Source organism: Centropristis striata, chromosome 9 (genome assembly GCF_030273125.1).
Source record: "Centropristis striata isolate RG_2023a ecotype Rhode Island chromosome 9, C.striata_1.0, whole genome shotgun sequence".
In the NCBI taxonomy this organism is placed as follows: domain Eukaryota; kingdom Metazoa; phylum Chordata; class Actinopteri; order Perciformes; family Serranidae; genus Centropristis; species Centropristis striata.
Genome location: NC_081525.1, coordinates 17,766,768 through 17,783,271, shown reverse-complemented (window position 1 = coordinate 17,783,271; position 16,504 = coordinate 17,766,768). Strand labels below are relative to the sequence as shown.

At 38.6% G+C, this 16,504-nt stretch overlaps 1 protein-coding gene across 2 annotated transcripts; it reads left to right on the top strand.

Moving 5' to 3' along the window:
- The first annotated feature begins 1,925 nt into the window (after positions 1–1,925).
- Positions 1,926–16,471, top strand: tbc1d23 (TBC1 domain family, member 23). 2 transcript variants are annotated; one of them, XM_059341412.1, is made up of 19 exons: positions 1,926–1,988; positions 3,738–3,849; positions 4,456–4,561; positions 5,572–5,776; positions 5,870–5,993; positions 6,745–6,869; positions 6,966–7,012; positions 7,100–7,203; positions 7,369–7,491; positions 7,820–7,912; positions 7,999–8,169; positions 8,303–8,345; positions 9,087–9,193; positions 9,328–9,470; positions 10,237–10,281; positions 10,981–11,069; positions 12,155–12,290; positions 12,506–12,700; positions 13,553–16,471. In XM_059341412.1, exons 1-19 carry the CDS (start codon positions 1,951–1,953, stop codon positions 13,635–13,637), a joined length of 2,091 nt encoding a protein of 696 aa, XP_059197395.1. In that variant the 5' UTR covers positions 1,926–1,950; the 3' UTR covers positions 13,638–16,471. The 2 variants fall into 2 exon arrangements, with proteins under 2 accessions (XP_059197395.1, XP_059197396.1); XM_059341413.1 differs by lacking the exon at positions 10,237–10,281.
- The last annotated feature ends 33 nt before the right edge of the window (positions 16,472–16,504 follow it).

Genomic DNA, 16,504 nt, shown 5'->3' with positions numbered 1-16,504 from the left:
TTTGTCCAAGGAAATGTACCTTGAGTTATACCAGGCATTAAATGAACAAGAAAGCAAGGCTTGACTGTATGTTGCTACTGGCTTCCTTTGGCCTCAGCACCCCTAAACCCAAATGTAGTTTTGACTTTTTGCCTAAAGGAGGCGCTTTTGAACCGTCAAAACACTGGTGTTGATAAGGCAAACAGCATGTAAAAGAAACTGATAATTTAAGCAGCACCTGCGGGCTCATAACAAGTTTTTTCCTCCTCATACTCTGAACAAGTAATCTCCCCTTGAGTGACACTTACATACCAAACTCTCCAGTTTCATTACAAGTTTTTTTTTACAGAGGAGTTTGTTCAAATAGCATTCATATCCTGATTATATTTATTTAAAGGAATGAAGAAAATTGATTTTCTTTAATGCCGTTCAACGTTTTTATTCTTTGTGAACGGAGGAGATAAAACAATCCCATTTCCACCATTTAAAAAATATAAAATTAAAATTAAAATCTTACAGCTGTATTTGAAGTGCTTTCATGTCTTTAAATATCTTTCTAAATATTGGGCCTAAATGATATTGTGTATATCCTGAGAATCTGTCAGTACCATAGACTGTATAAATATGTACTGACCACAGACATAATAAATAAAGAGACAAATATTATTATATGTTATGTTATTATTTCTATGGTACTATAATATACAGTCATGGAAAAAATATTAGACCACCCTTTTTCTTCAATTTCTTGTTCATTTTAATGCCTGAAAGTGGTAAAACCAAAGGTACATTTGTTTGGACAAATATATTGATAACAACAAAAATAGCTCATAAGAGTTTAATTTAAGAGCTGATATCTAGCCATTTTCCATGGTTTTCTTGATAATAACCAAAATCATTATGAAGAAAACCATGGAAAATGGTTCTGAACAAGAAATTGAAAAAAACAAGGGTGGTCTAATAATTTTTCCATGACTGTATTTATATATTTAGAATATATAAAACAATCTGAGTGGGTCCATTCTGCATAAGGAGTACTTTTACTTTTGATACTTTATAAGTACTTTTTGATGCTGATATCTTTGTACTTTTACTTCAGTAAGTTTTGAATGCAGGACTTTTTCTTTTAGTGGAGTAATTTCACAGTTTGGTATGATTACGTTTAGTTAAGTAAGGGATCTGAATACTTTTTTTACACTGTTAAAATAATCGCCAGTCATTTTTTTGTCAAAATTGTTTTTTTTGCCTAAATCATCTCCTCATGACGCCGGCCACCTATGGTAAAATCACCTATATCCTCAGTTGATCAGATCATGTGATTTTACCCCTTTAAGATCATCACTTCTTTGACATTTTGCCACATTCATAGGCATCAGATAAGAACCCAGCAAATAAGAGCTAGAGAGAGATTGTTAAGTTATCAGTTTAGTTTATCAGTGTTTTATTGTTAACATTAATATTGGTATCACTTTACTCTAAGGTGTCTACATAAGAGTGACATGAGCGTGTCATAAACATGACATGGGATGTGTCATAAACATGAATGACACTTTGAAGTAACATTAATGCTCATGATACTTATCATGTCATGTTTCTGACAGGCTTGTGTGACTCTTAAGTTACATAATTTACACACAGTGTTATTACTATACCAATAGCCATCATTTGTTACATCCTTTTTGAGTGAAATGATCAATAAATGTCATATGTTACACTTTTGGTGAAGTTTTTTGTGTTTCCTGTAAAACTTGAATAAATGAGTTTGGCGATTATTTTAACAGGGTGACGACTTGTAACATCTCTTAGCTACTTATTTATTTTACCCGACTCACCTGTAGTGTCTTTTGATGGTGTAATTTAACAGTTGCAGTCATGAGCCAATCCCAGATGCTCATTAATCAGTGACGGCGTGTTGCGACACATCGGCCGTGTTGACGGCATTTGACGTGTCTCCTCTCCGTCAACACAACAATGGCGGATACGGTGGACGAAGCTCTTCAGGGCAGCTGGTGAGACAATTTGTTCTCGGACTAACAATGTAAAAGACGTTTTTTGTCAAGCTGTTGTGTCTGCTTCATCTGACAGCAGTTGATGTATATGAACTAAAGATGAGTTGACGTAGTTAATCTGTTCTGTCGACGATGGATGCTAGTCTGAAACCAGTTCGGTACCGTTACTGCTCGGCAGCTAGCCAGCTAATATTAATTAGCCAAGTTAATGTGATAAATTAGCAGCCCAGTCATTGAGACGAGCGCTAATAACTGAACGGCTCTTGAGAAAGATTCGTCAAAGTATTTATTTCTCCACCACTTTCTTTCTCGCATTGACAAGTTGATAAGCAAAGCTTGTTAGCCAGCAAGCTAACAATAAGAAGCTAAATAGCCGGTGTTTGTCGAGTTCTGCTTCCTTTTAACTGGAGCCGCAGCCTGAAAAGAGCTCCAGACTCTTCCGCTCATGTAATGTGCTCACCCCGAATATAATCGTATTACACGATTAAAATAATACGGAAGTTGCTTGTAGGTATTGGACCTGTCAGGACTCCAAGAGTTGGGCGTATATGGCGATAAATATCACCATAAACAGATCCCATATCTTTATTTCTCTTGATATCAGCCTGGGATGGAAAATCACCTGTTAACTGCTCAACACATGTCTCTGCATCATTCATGTTGTTTAGTGATCAGGAATAATTACATGGGATGTGACTAATGCTTATTTTAAAATTGATCAATTAATTAATCTGTATTAATATACGAATTTTGCTCATAAAATACCCATGTTTTGTACTTGAGTACAGTTTTGACATACTTTAACATTCCTGCGCGACATTTCACACGAAAATGTTGTACAACATATGATATGCTTATATCATGCAGCATAACTATACTACTTATCTACCCAGTAGTATACAAAGTGTCACAAAGGCGCTCTTCATTGCTGAGCTACAGCATTAAAATGACCTTATATCTGTCTTATTGATAAAAACGGAATCCAAGTGTTGGGCGTATATGAAGATTAATATCACTATAAACTAATCCCATATCTTTATTTCTCTTGATATTAGCCTGGGATGGAAAAATCACCTGTTAACTGCTCAACACATGTCTCTGCATCAGTCATGTTGTTAAGTGATCAGGAATAATAAATGGGATGTAACTAATGCCTATTTCAACCCTCCTGTAAGTAAAAAAAAAAAAAAAAAAAAAGTTAAAAATATTTTTTCTGGGTGAAACTTATTCTGATTGGCTTAATGAATTATCCTTATTGCGGAATAAGATAATGTTCTTTAATGAACAAAGTTTTAAATAAGCTATTCTACATAAATAATTTATTTTATGTACGATACTTCAGGACTTTTCGCTGATGTTTTTTTAAACTTTTACTTTAGTATTATTTTTAATTTGGGACCTTTACTTGTAATATAGTATTTTTAGATGTACATATATGACTGATATTTCTACTTTTACCTAAGTTAAAGTAAAGAATCTGAGTACCTCTTCCACTACTGATAAAATATCAAACATAATTAAAATTGCTCATTATAAGCTGCCAAAGAGCAAAGTGATGGCATAAAATTACTGATTAATTTAATTTGTATAATTAGTATAAATAGACACAACTACAAGTAATTTATAACAGTGACATTTTATTGCAATTATTTTACAACATGTCACACATATCAAACCGTATCTTTGTTTGTATAAACATTTATACTTGGCCTGGCCTGTTGTAATTGTGTGCTGTCGGTGCCTATTCAGGGACCAGGATCTAGCTGAGGCTCTGGACTCAGGAGGCTCTGACATGGAGATGGAGCGAGGCATCATCCAGGTCCAGGAGCATTCAGCTCAACACAGGGCCAAGATGTGGAAGGTGAGAAGCACGACAGGTGTCAGCCAGCCTATTACAAATGATGTGGTTTTACTCTGTAGTTTAAAACATGTAAGAGCATGTAGAGGATACTGTATTTGTGTTTTGAATGAAAATATGTAATGCTGCTATTATTAGAGTCCACATGCTGAACAGGTCAGAATTACTCTCATCAGACACAAGTCAACAGACTGGAAAGACCAGCGTCTCAGGCTCATAACGTAAACTGTAAAGTCTCTGTGACACACCCACAGTTCAGACGTCAGTTCTGTCTCAACCAACATAGTTTTACATGTGAATTATGTGGATAAATGATGAAAGGTTCAACTTTGGTTTATTAGTTAACCTGTGCTTTTCTACCTGTTAGTGCTTTTTTGTTATTACAAACGTTACTGGGTTTACAGGGATTACTGTTTTTTGTCTCTGAACAGCACAAGTTTATATATCAACCATACAGCTCTAAATACATCTCTATAGCTGAGTGATTCATCAGTGGAGCAGCAGTCGAGTCACTGATTGCAGATTAGTCTCAGTCTGTATCTATGTCATGTGTCCCTTTATCACTCTGTAGCTGAGTGTTTAGCAGTTTTCTTTGTTTTGTTATGGCAGATCGCTCTGAATGTCTCTGGAAAAGGAGACAGCCTGTCTCCCTGGGACGGCGTCCTCGATTTACCAGAACAGACCCTTATTCACAACCGCAGTCAACAGCTGATTGGTGAGTAAATGAATGTGCCCCTAATTCCTCGACTCAATCCTGGATTTTGGAATTACTGCAATAAAAGTATGTAATCGACACAAATAATGAAGAGAATTAATTTAGCAGCTAACTGTTTGTGCAGTCCAACACGTGAATCGCCTTCAAAACGAAAAGAACAAGACATCATTTAACCAAGCCATGAGGAGTAAAATAGTACTACCAGTGAGTCAACATTTGCATATAGTAATCTTCACCACCAGGGTATCATACATGGTCTGGTCTGTCTGCCCAGCTAATCAGTCACTACTCGACCCATTAACCACATTTTTTCTGTGCACATTTATGCCTGTATGCCTCTTGACTGTTTTGTGTTGTAATTGACTGCTGTTTCCTTCAGCCAGTCAGGGCTGCAAGTTAACAACAACCACTTGGCTTACATAAAAAAAGGCATTTTTGGCAATCAACTAAGTTAAAAACAAGCCTTATGTACAGAAAATGTAAATGTACCGAACAATTCCATACCCGCTATTTTATGATCCCCTAAAGTTAGACACAATAAAAGATTAATAAAACTCTAATTTTTGTCATCATCACTGCCATCTTGTCTGCAAAGGAGCCAGAAGGGACATGTTTTTTTGGAGAGAGACACACACAACCAGACACACTCAGAGTGCACTTTTGTAGTTTTATAAAGCTTTTTGTGTCTCCAGAAGAAGCAGTGTGGCATCTAATAAATTGTTCAAAACAGTATATGCACACCTGGAAGCAGCAGGAGAGAAGATAAGAGAGCAGTGTTAATTTTGGGTCTCACTCAAACTGTGCCAATACCTGAAGATGAAGATTCAAAGGAGCAAATTACTTTTATTTGTCTGACAAGCTGACAAAAAGATCTGGCACAGCTCAAAATAGAAAGCCTCTTATGAGAGTGATGTCTGGAAAAGCTAGGGGGGAAAAAAGGCGACTTTTGTTTGTGATGTCTTTATTAAAAAGGCTACTAACACACAATCTGTGCCGGTTACCATGTTTAGACCAGTTGGAAGTATCAGAGGAGGAGAGGAGTGATATGGTGTCTGATGTGGAGTCAGTCATCACTTTCTACTGCAAGTCCCGCAACATCTCCTTCACCCCGGAGCTGAGCTGGCCGCACCTGCTCAAACCACTGCTGGGGCTTCGGCTGCCCCGCAGCGACCTCTATAACTGCTTCTACGCCATCATGAACAAATACATCCCCAGGTGAACTGACTGTTTTCACCCTACTCTTTACTCAGTAACAGACAGGAAACGGAGACTTGAGTATTTACGGGTTGTCAAATCTGTCCTTTACAGGGACTGTGTGCAAAACGGCCGACCTTTCCACCTGTACAGACTACTGCTGCAGTACCACGAGCCTGAACTCTGCTCCTTCTTGGACACTAAAAAGATCACACCTGACTCTTACGCCATCAACTGGGTATGCATTTCTTCGGTCATAGTCACAGCTTGTCCCAGGCATTCTTGTGATGCGTTCACACCAAATGCAAAGCGAATTTTGTGCATGTTGCAAAAGAGACAAATTTCACAAAGGAAATTATGCATATATGTGAAATTTGGGTAATGCTGTGTTGCGAAAGCCTTTCAGAGTTGAGATTCCCTATACCATAGCCCTGATGGAACCAAATTCCTCCTTTGTGTTTGTTTGGTGGTCGTCTTGCTGACTGACAAAGCATGACATAGTTATTTTAACATGCTTTTTATCTGTTAAAAATAAATCACAGCAAACTCAGTTTATTTTGGGTTCACACCACTGTAGTAAACCAGATTAATTTAACTGACTTGTAACTTGCTAGATACAGTAAATATTTATTGATTTCAACACATCGACTATGAGACAGAATGCTTGCAGTTGATGAAAATTCTAGCTCTGAATCTAGCTAACAGAACATCAAACTGAGCAATGGTCAGCCAGTTCCTTCAGAAGGCCGTGAAATCCACCAAGCTGTTAGTGCTTCAGGATAATGTTATTAACCCAGATAAAACTGCATTTGGTTTTCTGATGTATGTGGGACTTCTACTACAGATGACAGAAAGATATAGCGGAAGGAAACGTTTGTAGTCAAACTTCTGCTAGTAACATGAAACTTTAGTCTGTTTGGTGTGATCACAGTTTAACATTTTATTTAGACCATGTCTGAACTACTTTGTGTTTATATTTCCTTCCATAGTTGGGCAGTGTGTTTTCCAGTCACTGCATTCCTGACGTTACCCAGGCTTTGTGGGACTCCTACCTCCAGCAGGCTGACCCTTTCCTCATCTTCTTCCTCATGCTCATCATGCTCGTCAACGCCAAGTAGGCAGCCGCTAGCTGGTTATTGCACATAAACATGATCATACTAAGGAATCTTACCTGTAAAATTTGATTTGTCTCTGTTTGATGTACCCTCAGAGAGACCATCCTTTCACAAGAAGGAGACAGCAAAGAAGACATCATCAGTAAGTTTGGCTAGCATCTTAAATCATCTTAAATGTGTGTTTTTTAATGTTTAACTCTGAAGTTAAACAGGGCTTGCTTTGTCTCAGAAATGCTGGAATCATCTCCATCTCACCTGGAAGCAGAGGACGTTGAAGATTTGTTTTCTCTGGCGCAGTATTACCAGAGCAAGACCCCTCTGTCACTCAGAAAGGTGAGGCACTCTATGTGTTTGTGTTTGATATACACAGAGTAGTGCTGAGCAAATTAAAACAGTGATGAGATGGCAAACAGAGAGAGAGAGAGAGAGAGGCAGCTGCACAAGAGAACTCATTGTTTCAAAGCCATTGTTGTGTGTTTGCTTTTTCTGCCCTGCTAGATGAACCAGAATTTGTTTGGTAGCAGCCTGGTGGCTCTGAAAGAAGAGGACACTGATCTGAGTCAGGCGCTGTGTCTCCCTGTGTCTGTCCCTGAGATCCTGCAGGCCAATCAGCTGCAGCAGGTCAGTAACACTCTACTTTTCACTACAGTGAGCCATGTGAGTAGGAAGAGGATAATAGGCGTGTTTCCATTAGGTACTTGTCACTAGTCGCTTTTTTAAAAAAGTCGCTAGAGGGGTCTGAATAGTCGCTAAATATAGCAACAAAGTTGGCAACACTGCTTGCCACGTCAGTCTTTTGCCACATTCGAACTCCGTTGGTTAGCCACTACCTGTATGGGAACAGAGACCGAGGGGAACTACCTAGTGGGCATAGCAACTTTCCAAAAAGTACTCAAAAAGTACTCAGTGTAGACACGCCTAATGTAATAATTATGGATTTGACTTTCAGGATGGGGTCCGCTTCTTTGTGGTGGATTGTCGGCCTGCAGAGCAGTACAACGCTGGTCATCTGTCCACGGCCTTCCATCTGGACTCTGATCTGGTAAGACAATATTTATTCTGTGTTCAATTGTATGGAGTATATGAATGTTCATGGAGGAGTTAATGTGTTTTCTTTTCTCCTCACAGATGCTCCAGAACCCCTCTGAATTCGCTCTCTCTGTAAAGTCCCTCTTGGAGGCTCAGAAGCAGTCTTTGGAGTCCGGCTCCATCGCCAGCGGAGAGCACCTGTGTTTCATGGGTAGTGGGAGGGAGGAGGAGGACATGTACATGAACATGGTGTTGGCCCATTTCCTGCAGGTGAGGGACATGACAGTAGAATAGAAGAAATAGAAGGTAGCTGAAGAGAAAATAATTCACTGCTGCATTAGCTCCCTGATAGGAAACAAACAGTTTGCATGATCTGTAAATGAATGTGTTTTTTCTGTTACAGAAAAGCAAAGAGTATGTCAGCATTGCAAAGGGGGGTTTCATGGGTAAGTAGGTGAATATGCAAATAATAGACATTCAGTACCAGAGAAGCGGTCTTTATCAGTGATTTCACGGGACTCCTATTGAAACAGACTTCATAAAGTGCCTCACATTAAATGGTAGGATGGAAAGAACACCAATATAGGCAAATAGATAAAGCCTCTGATGTTAAAAATAAAAAAGCAGAACTAGAATGGCAAACAGAGAGTGCAGCCCTCTGCTGAGGCCAATGGTGCATTCTTCTGTTACTCAGATGGTCCCATTTCCCAAATTGGGAAGTCATTCTGAGAAGAGAGAGAAGAGAAATTAATAATCATAGTAATAATAACAATAGATAAATAAATACAGGACGCCCATTGTGCTCACTCAAAAATTAGATAAAATAAATTAAAACTAGATTAATCAAATCAATTCAGTTGGGGTCCAGAGAGGTGAGGGTGTTTACATATGTGATGAGAAGTTGCCATTTTGTATAAAAATTGGCTGCTGAGCCTCTTAAGGAATATTTAACTTTTTCCAAATAGAGAAAATACATTAAATCACTCATTCAAGAAGTAGCAAGATGAGCGTTTGGGCTTTTCCAGTGTAGTAGAATACTGTAGTATAACTTTTATCATTAATGCAAGTTTATGTGTGGAAAATGGCAAATGCATTTTTTAAATTATTCATTTATCTGGTCCCTGATCACAAGTGCAGTTTGAATATTTGTGAGAAGTGAAAACTCACTGAGATTTGTGTGATTTCAGCGCTCCAGAAGCATCTGGTAGACATGAACATCGAAGGTTTGGACTCTTCATACCTCCACTGGATCGTCAGCACGTCAGGATCCCACAGCAGCCTCAGCTCTGCCGATGTAAGTGGCCACAAACATTTGTAAATGCACAAATTAGGATTTTTCTCTGAGGAATTATGTTGCTTATTTATCAGTAGCCCCATTGTGGACACAGTTTACTTCTGTAAACCTATTTTCTTTTTTTCCTGATACAGGGAGAGTCGCTCAGTAGCCCTGGGGACGGCAAAGGCGTCAAGTCTTTGGTCAACAAAATGACATTTGCTCTAAAGTCCAAGTCGGTGAACGTTAAGGAGAAGATGATCAGCTTTATCGAGAATACCTCTACCCCTGTAGACAGGTGAGGTCCTACTTCCTGTTTTGAAGGTCCCTCAACCTTCACTCCTCAAACACGCTGCAACACACTCTTATCCTTTGCTTCTTCATTTGTAGAGGTTTAGAGGCTACAATTTCACATTGGAATGCCTCAATTTGTCAATATTTCAAGTGTATGATTCCTCTCACATTAACAATAACATCATAAAACAATGAGATCACTTCAACAAGAAAACATATGTTGCATTTCTTTTTCAGTTCACAATAAATCCCACAAAAATTAGTTTAATACTACAGTGCGAACTACAGTCATGGAAAAAAGTATTAGACCACCCTTGTTTTCTCTAATATCTTTTTCATTTTATTGCATTCATTTAATTTAAGAGCTGATATCTCACCATTTTCCATGGTTTTCTTGATAATTATTTAGGTTATTCTCAAGAAAATCATGGAAAATGGCTAGATATCAGCTCTTAAATTAAACTCTTATTAGCTATTTTTGTTGTTATCATTATATTTGTCCAAACAAATGTACCTTTAGTTGTACCAGGCATTAAAGTGAACAAGAAATTAAAGAAAAAGGGTGGTCTAATAATTTTTTCAATGACTGTATGTAGTCGATTTTTCTTCCTGCACAGTTAAATTATCCCACTGAATTGATATGAACAGTGAGTGGACTATCAAACCAGATAACTGTGGTCATGTGATGACTGTAAACTGACATTTAGTTTTGTAGTTTTTTTTGTATTTTAATTTAAGTTTACCGTACCTTGTGCCTTATTCCATGCTAGAATATCTTTCAATCTGCCCTGGCCAGAGAAGGTGATTCCAGATCGGTAAGAGCTCCCTGACATCGAGCTGTTTGTCACCAGCATGCCCACTGGCTGTAGACCCACACCAGTCTGCGGGACTGTATTAGACATTAACGCATGCTTAGTATATCAGCATCTCTGCCCACACCTCTCACTCATGTAACGGCACCACACGTGCAAGAAGTTTAAGATCTGTCTTCATGCTTTCACTAACAACATTCAGTCGGTACTACAGAAGCTGCTGTGGTCTTTCAGGAAGCATTAAGCCATCTTTACATCCACAACTCACCAAGGCCGTTGTCTGAATTACTAAGGTGTTTTAGGTAGAACCTAAGCTTCACTGCTGTTTGCTTGGAGATGCACTGAACAGTCTGTCTTTCCATTTCATTGTTGTTCTTTTAGATGATAGCCAGGGCTACGCAGAATCTATTATAAAAAAAATTATAACCCTATGATTAACTGCAAATAGCCCTGAATATCATACACAGACTAATCTAGCTCTTCTGGAGTCTAAATGTCTCATTTAACCCCTTTCTTTATATTTAACAGTATAACCTGGCAGTAGTGGGCTAAGAAGGTTTTTCATGCCATTGCTATTTGTGTGCAACCTTGTTGTTTTGTGTATTTAACGTGACTTTTCATCACAGGTATTAATGTATCTTCACATCATTCACTCAGTGCTGATGTGACGCTCTAAGTTGCACTGTTGGTTTCCGTCTCTAGGCATGTGAGCAGCAGCGACCGTGTTGGAAAACCTTACCGAGGGGTGAAGCCAGTTTTCAGTATTGGTGATGAGGAGGAGTATGATACAGGTAAACTCTTGTTAAATGGAGCTACAGTGAAAATTAAAGGGGCTGTTAGCAGCCTCAAGACCATAGACAAGGGGTCGGCAACCTGACGCCTGGAGCCACATATGGCTCTTCGGGCCCTCTGCAGTGGCTCCCTGTCACGAATTACTGATTTCTTTACATTTGTTTAAATATTTTTTATCAAGGGCATCGGCCCTTTGGAATTTGTATTCTTCAGTTGTAAAAATGTGCAGCTAATATATGCCATTAAAAAGTCAACTAAAATGTGCATTATAGCTTACGAAACTTATGAAAGTGTACAGCTTAACCTCTAGATTTTGTAAACTTCAAGTCTAGTTTTCAGTTTTTCTAGCTAGGCAAGCTTTCGATTCCAAATTTCTTGAGATATTTCTTCGGTGTCCAGCCTCACATTTGCACTTGGGCCCTTGCTGCATTCTTACAAAATCATATAAATAAATGCTCATTGTGACCTATGAGTAATGTTGATGGGCTAATTTAGGCTGAATAGGCTGTTTTATCTTCACTATAAGGCTCAAAATAAGGTTCACGGCTCCATTCGGACATTTTTTCTCTTTTTTTTGGCCAACAATGGCTCTTTTGTTAGTAAAGGTTACCTGCCATAGACTATAAAAGAAGTGGCCTTAGGGTCTGAAAAGTGAAGCCAGTGCTGAAGTGCCTTAAACCTGCATTCTTTCTAATGGCCAGCATGGGAAGACTCCACTGGTTACAAAAATAATTCAGATTGAAGAGAAGTCTATAAGAAAATTATGCTACTTCTCACTTGATTTATTACATCAGTAAATACTTTCCTAATAAGTTTATGGTCTCAATCACCAGTTTCAAGACTCGTTCAATACATCATGATCATTTTATTGATTATGGTCCCATTTAGATTAAAATAGACAAAGCATACCTTATGCTTTAAAACCAAGATGTCAATATCAAAAATGTAAAAAAACAATAGGGTTCTAAACCCCATGATGACTACGCCCACTTCTTTTATACAGCTCAAGACTGAAAATATTAAATAACGTGGCACCTTTTTATTTTCAATTTAAAAACAACTTCTCCATCTAATGCCTCCCCAGATGAGATTGACAGCTCATCCATGTCAGACGATGACAGGAAGGAGATTGTCAACATTCAGACCTGGATCAACAAACCAGATGTAAAGCATCACATTCCATGTAATGAGGTGAAAGAAACTGGTCACATGTTCCCCAGGTGAGTTGCTGCCGAAATTAATTATATGTGTAAAAAATATTCTTCTCATGACACTGACACTCATCCTCTCAAGCTGTCATGGGTGTGGAAGGTCATTGGAAGGGGAGGTTGCATTTAAATGTGACTAATCCCCACTTCCTTAAAAAAAAGAATGAACAGTTATTCAGGAATCCATGAATTGCAACACTGACTCTGTTAATCTGTTGTTCTTGCAGCCACTTGCTGATCACAGCGACTCACATGTACTGCCTGCGAGAGATCGCCTCAAGGAAAGGCTTCGCCTACATCCAATCCAGACAAGCACTGAACTCTGTGGTGAAGATCACATCCAAAAAGAAGCACCCAGAACTGATTACATTCAAGTTTGGCACCAACAATTCAGCTGGAGTGGAGATATCAGCAGTGGAGAGGTGCTTGTCTACAAATTCAGATTTCAAGATTTAATTTGATAAAAGTTTTTCTGTAATACACTAGCCTGGCTAATGCCAGACTAATCACAAATGAGATTAGTCTGGACACCAGTAATTCATTTCTCCATAGAGGAGGCGTGGTTTACGATCCTCCAGAGCCGTTTATTGGGCGCTACGAATGTCTATCAAAAGCGTACATAGCTCTTAGCCAATCGTATCAGCTATACCAGATGACGTATGTAGAGCGACAGAAATTGATGTTTACATCATAGCCAGACTAGCCAGACTTTTCTGCAGCATGTTCTGACTCTGGCTGCTCACAGTCTACCAGCAGAGGCGGAAATCACACATTTATACTGCATGCGAAAAACCTTTCAAAAGACATTCAAGCCCAAGACAGATTGGACCTTCCTCATTAAATAAGAAAAAAAGAACTGAAAAAACACGAATACATTTCTGGATTTTTAAATATTTTTACTGCTATATTTGAGTTACTCCACATTAATGGTCTCATCATAACATGTATTCTTACCCGTAGCAGCTCAAAACCAGATCATTTATTACATATTATAAAGTGATTAAATTAATATTGAGCAGAATTAATTTTAGAGTTTTGGTCCGGCCCTCTGAAACCTTCACACTATCTCATGTGGCCCCTCTGGAAAATGTAATTGCCCACCCCTGCCGCAGATCATCTTGTTTCATATAATAGCAGTGTCTTCATTTAGCTTTTAAAACTGATATTGTTTATGAAATCCTTCCAGAAGCTTCACAGGGAATATTTTCTGTTTATTGGTAGATATTTGTTAATTTCCCTACTGTTTTCTTCTTTCTCTCCCTCCTTCCTCTCAGATATTTGATACCCAATGCAGGCGACGCCACCAAGGTCATTAAGCAGCAGATCATGAAAGTCCTGGACGCTCTGGAGAGCTCGTAAAAAGGGAGTATACGGGGTCGTGACGCCAGCCCTGACACAAACTGTTAAGAAGAGTCTGTCTGCCGAGAGTGAAACCTTCTCCCGCTCTCCCTCGGCTGTCTGTCCTGCTGCTGGACAGATCCAGTGCGGTGTTGACTGTGAAGCACTGTGTGTCAGTGTTGGGGACGTGGTGGACACACTGCTGGTTGCAGGCCTGTGGGACAGGCTGCGTGTGTTCAAATACTTTAGGTGCTCCGCAGTCATCCAACCACTCTCTGACATCAAAAATATTGGTTATACTATATGTTTCTCTTTATCATTGGTATAAAAAACATGGGTTTTCATAACAGTGCAATTCTACTTTGGCAACTTCCCTCTGGCCTTAAGGTAGCGTACTGTTCAATCACTACATGACTGACCTTTTCCTTTAACTTAAGCATCTCAATTCTGACCCGTTTGGTTAGTAGTGAACAGTATTGCAGCTCAGTCATGTCTCTTAGTTCACCTCTCGGATGTGTTGAGAGGAGATTTAATGATCATTGTTCTGGTCAGGAAGTGAGCATGAGTCAGCCGCTTGGGTTTCCTACCGCAACAACAGTTTTTTAAAACTTTGATTTTCCAGCAGGCCGCCTTAAATACAAATTATTTGAGGATGTTTATAAATACGTGATGTATATATCGTGCTCTATATCGCACAGACCTTTGCAATGTCATTTTGAAAGCATATCCTGATCCTGTTAGAATATGCAGTGAAACTTAAAACCAGCTCACACGGTTTGAAGTTCTCCTTCTTTGTAGAGTAAGAAGTATTCCTTCTACAGAGTTTCTGGAAGATAATTTATTCTCTGCTTTACATATAATTATGAATTAACCTCATCTCATAGCAGTCTGATGTAGCTCTCAGAAAGTATCGTTCACAGCCCCTCTGGATTACATTAGTATTGCAACAGGAGCTTCGGTGAGTGGAGTTATTAAGAGCCTGAGCGCCTCAGTATTGTTCTATCCCATTCAGGTTCAGTATGTGAATGATTTCCCCCCGTTGGAGGGATAGTTCATATTTTTTGAAGTGGGGTTGCATAAGATGCTTATCCATAGTCTGTGTATTACCTGCAGTAGATGGCCGTCGGCATGTTCCCAGTTTGGGGAAGCAGGCAGGAGTATTGACACAGAAGCTAAGCAATGTACCGCTGTTGACAGGAGCAGCAGCAAAATGTATTTAGCCACATTAAAAAGTTAAAGTGTACGCTATACAGTCATGGAAAAAAATATTTGACCAGCCTTGTTTTCTTCAATTTCTTGTTCATTTTAATGCCTGGTACAACTAAAGGTACATTTGTTTGGACAAATGTTAATGATTAATGATAATAACAAATAGCTCATAAGAAGAGTTTAATTTAATAGCTGATATCTAGCCATTTTCCATGGTTTTCTTGATAATTATTTTGGTTATTATCAAGAATACATATAGCTATTTTTGTTATCATTATGTTTGTCCAAACAAATGTACCTTTAGTTGTACCAGGTGATGAATGAAGAAGAATTAAAAAAATGGTTGTCTAATCATTTTTCCATGACTGTATTTAGAATAGTTTCACCACTTTACCTTACTTTCAGACAACCTTTTCTGGTGGCTAACTGAAGCCATTATAACCATCTTTGATTTTATTCAAAGACATCAGACTTCATTGACAAAAACAGTAATTACCTCACAAAACATGGAGTTGCCTCTATCAGTTACTTTGTGTGACATTGATGAATCCAAACTTAACCTTAAGACACCAAAGTCACAAAACAATACAAACAGTCTTACCAGATGAGGCAGCTGTAAAGTGGTTTCTGCAAGATAAAACAACTGTTTTTGTCAATGGAGTCTGGTGGCTTTGAAGAGAGCCAAAGTAACCACTTCAGTTTCTTTCACATCAACTTATACTGTAGGCAATGCACTGACTGTGGATAAATACCTCATACAACCCCATTTTCAGAAATCTCAACGGTCCTTCTAACCTGATTAAAAATGTCTAGAAGAAACAAATCAATGATTAAATTGGCACCTGGAAGGCTTTTACTGTAATTGAAGCAACACCATGCAAACTTCTACCTACTTAGAAAGAAAAGATGGCTCTAATAAAGGACTGTGCTTTGCACTTATAGGCACAGCTTTGAGAGGAATGAAAAGATAATTTGTAAAAAGAAAAAGTCATTATATATCTATGTTTTTTCTGTCTTGTCCATTGTATTCATCTAAACTAAGCAGCTTTAGTTTGCTTGCCACTGTTGCCTTCGGCCTCATGCCTGTGATGTGTGATATTGGCACCAGCAGTGGCAACATATCACAGTATATTGCTGCTGCTTCTCTAATCTTAAACTCTGTTTCGGACTTTTTCTTGCTTAATCATTCATTTGCGTTGAGTTGCCGTCTGGGTTTAAAGTCTCCAAAGTGATGCAGCACCTTCCTGACAGCTCCAGTTGAATCTTCTGTCCAGAGAGGCGTTTATCCCTTTTTTTTTTTAATTTCAATGAGGGAAGGGGTCAACCTGACTAAAACATATGGCACATTTAGAATATGGGACGACAAAAACTTGAATTAAAGTTGCATAAATCTGGTCTCTCTTCTCTCCAGTCTTTCATAGCATTCCCATGTAATCCATGCTTTGTGTTGTTACGTTGTGGTATTTGTCAGTATTGACTGGAACATCCTCGATCTGGAGTCTTTACATTACTCGGTAACATCACTGGCAGACGATGTCACCACTAGTCAAAATGCAACATGTCTACAAGTGTGATTTGCACCTTACTGTACTGCTATTGTTTTCTAAGCGTTTCTGTTTTTAATAAATGGAGAATATTTGACTGCACATGTGGAAGTTTACTCAATCTTACATGACATA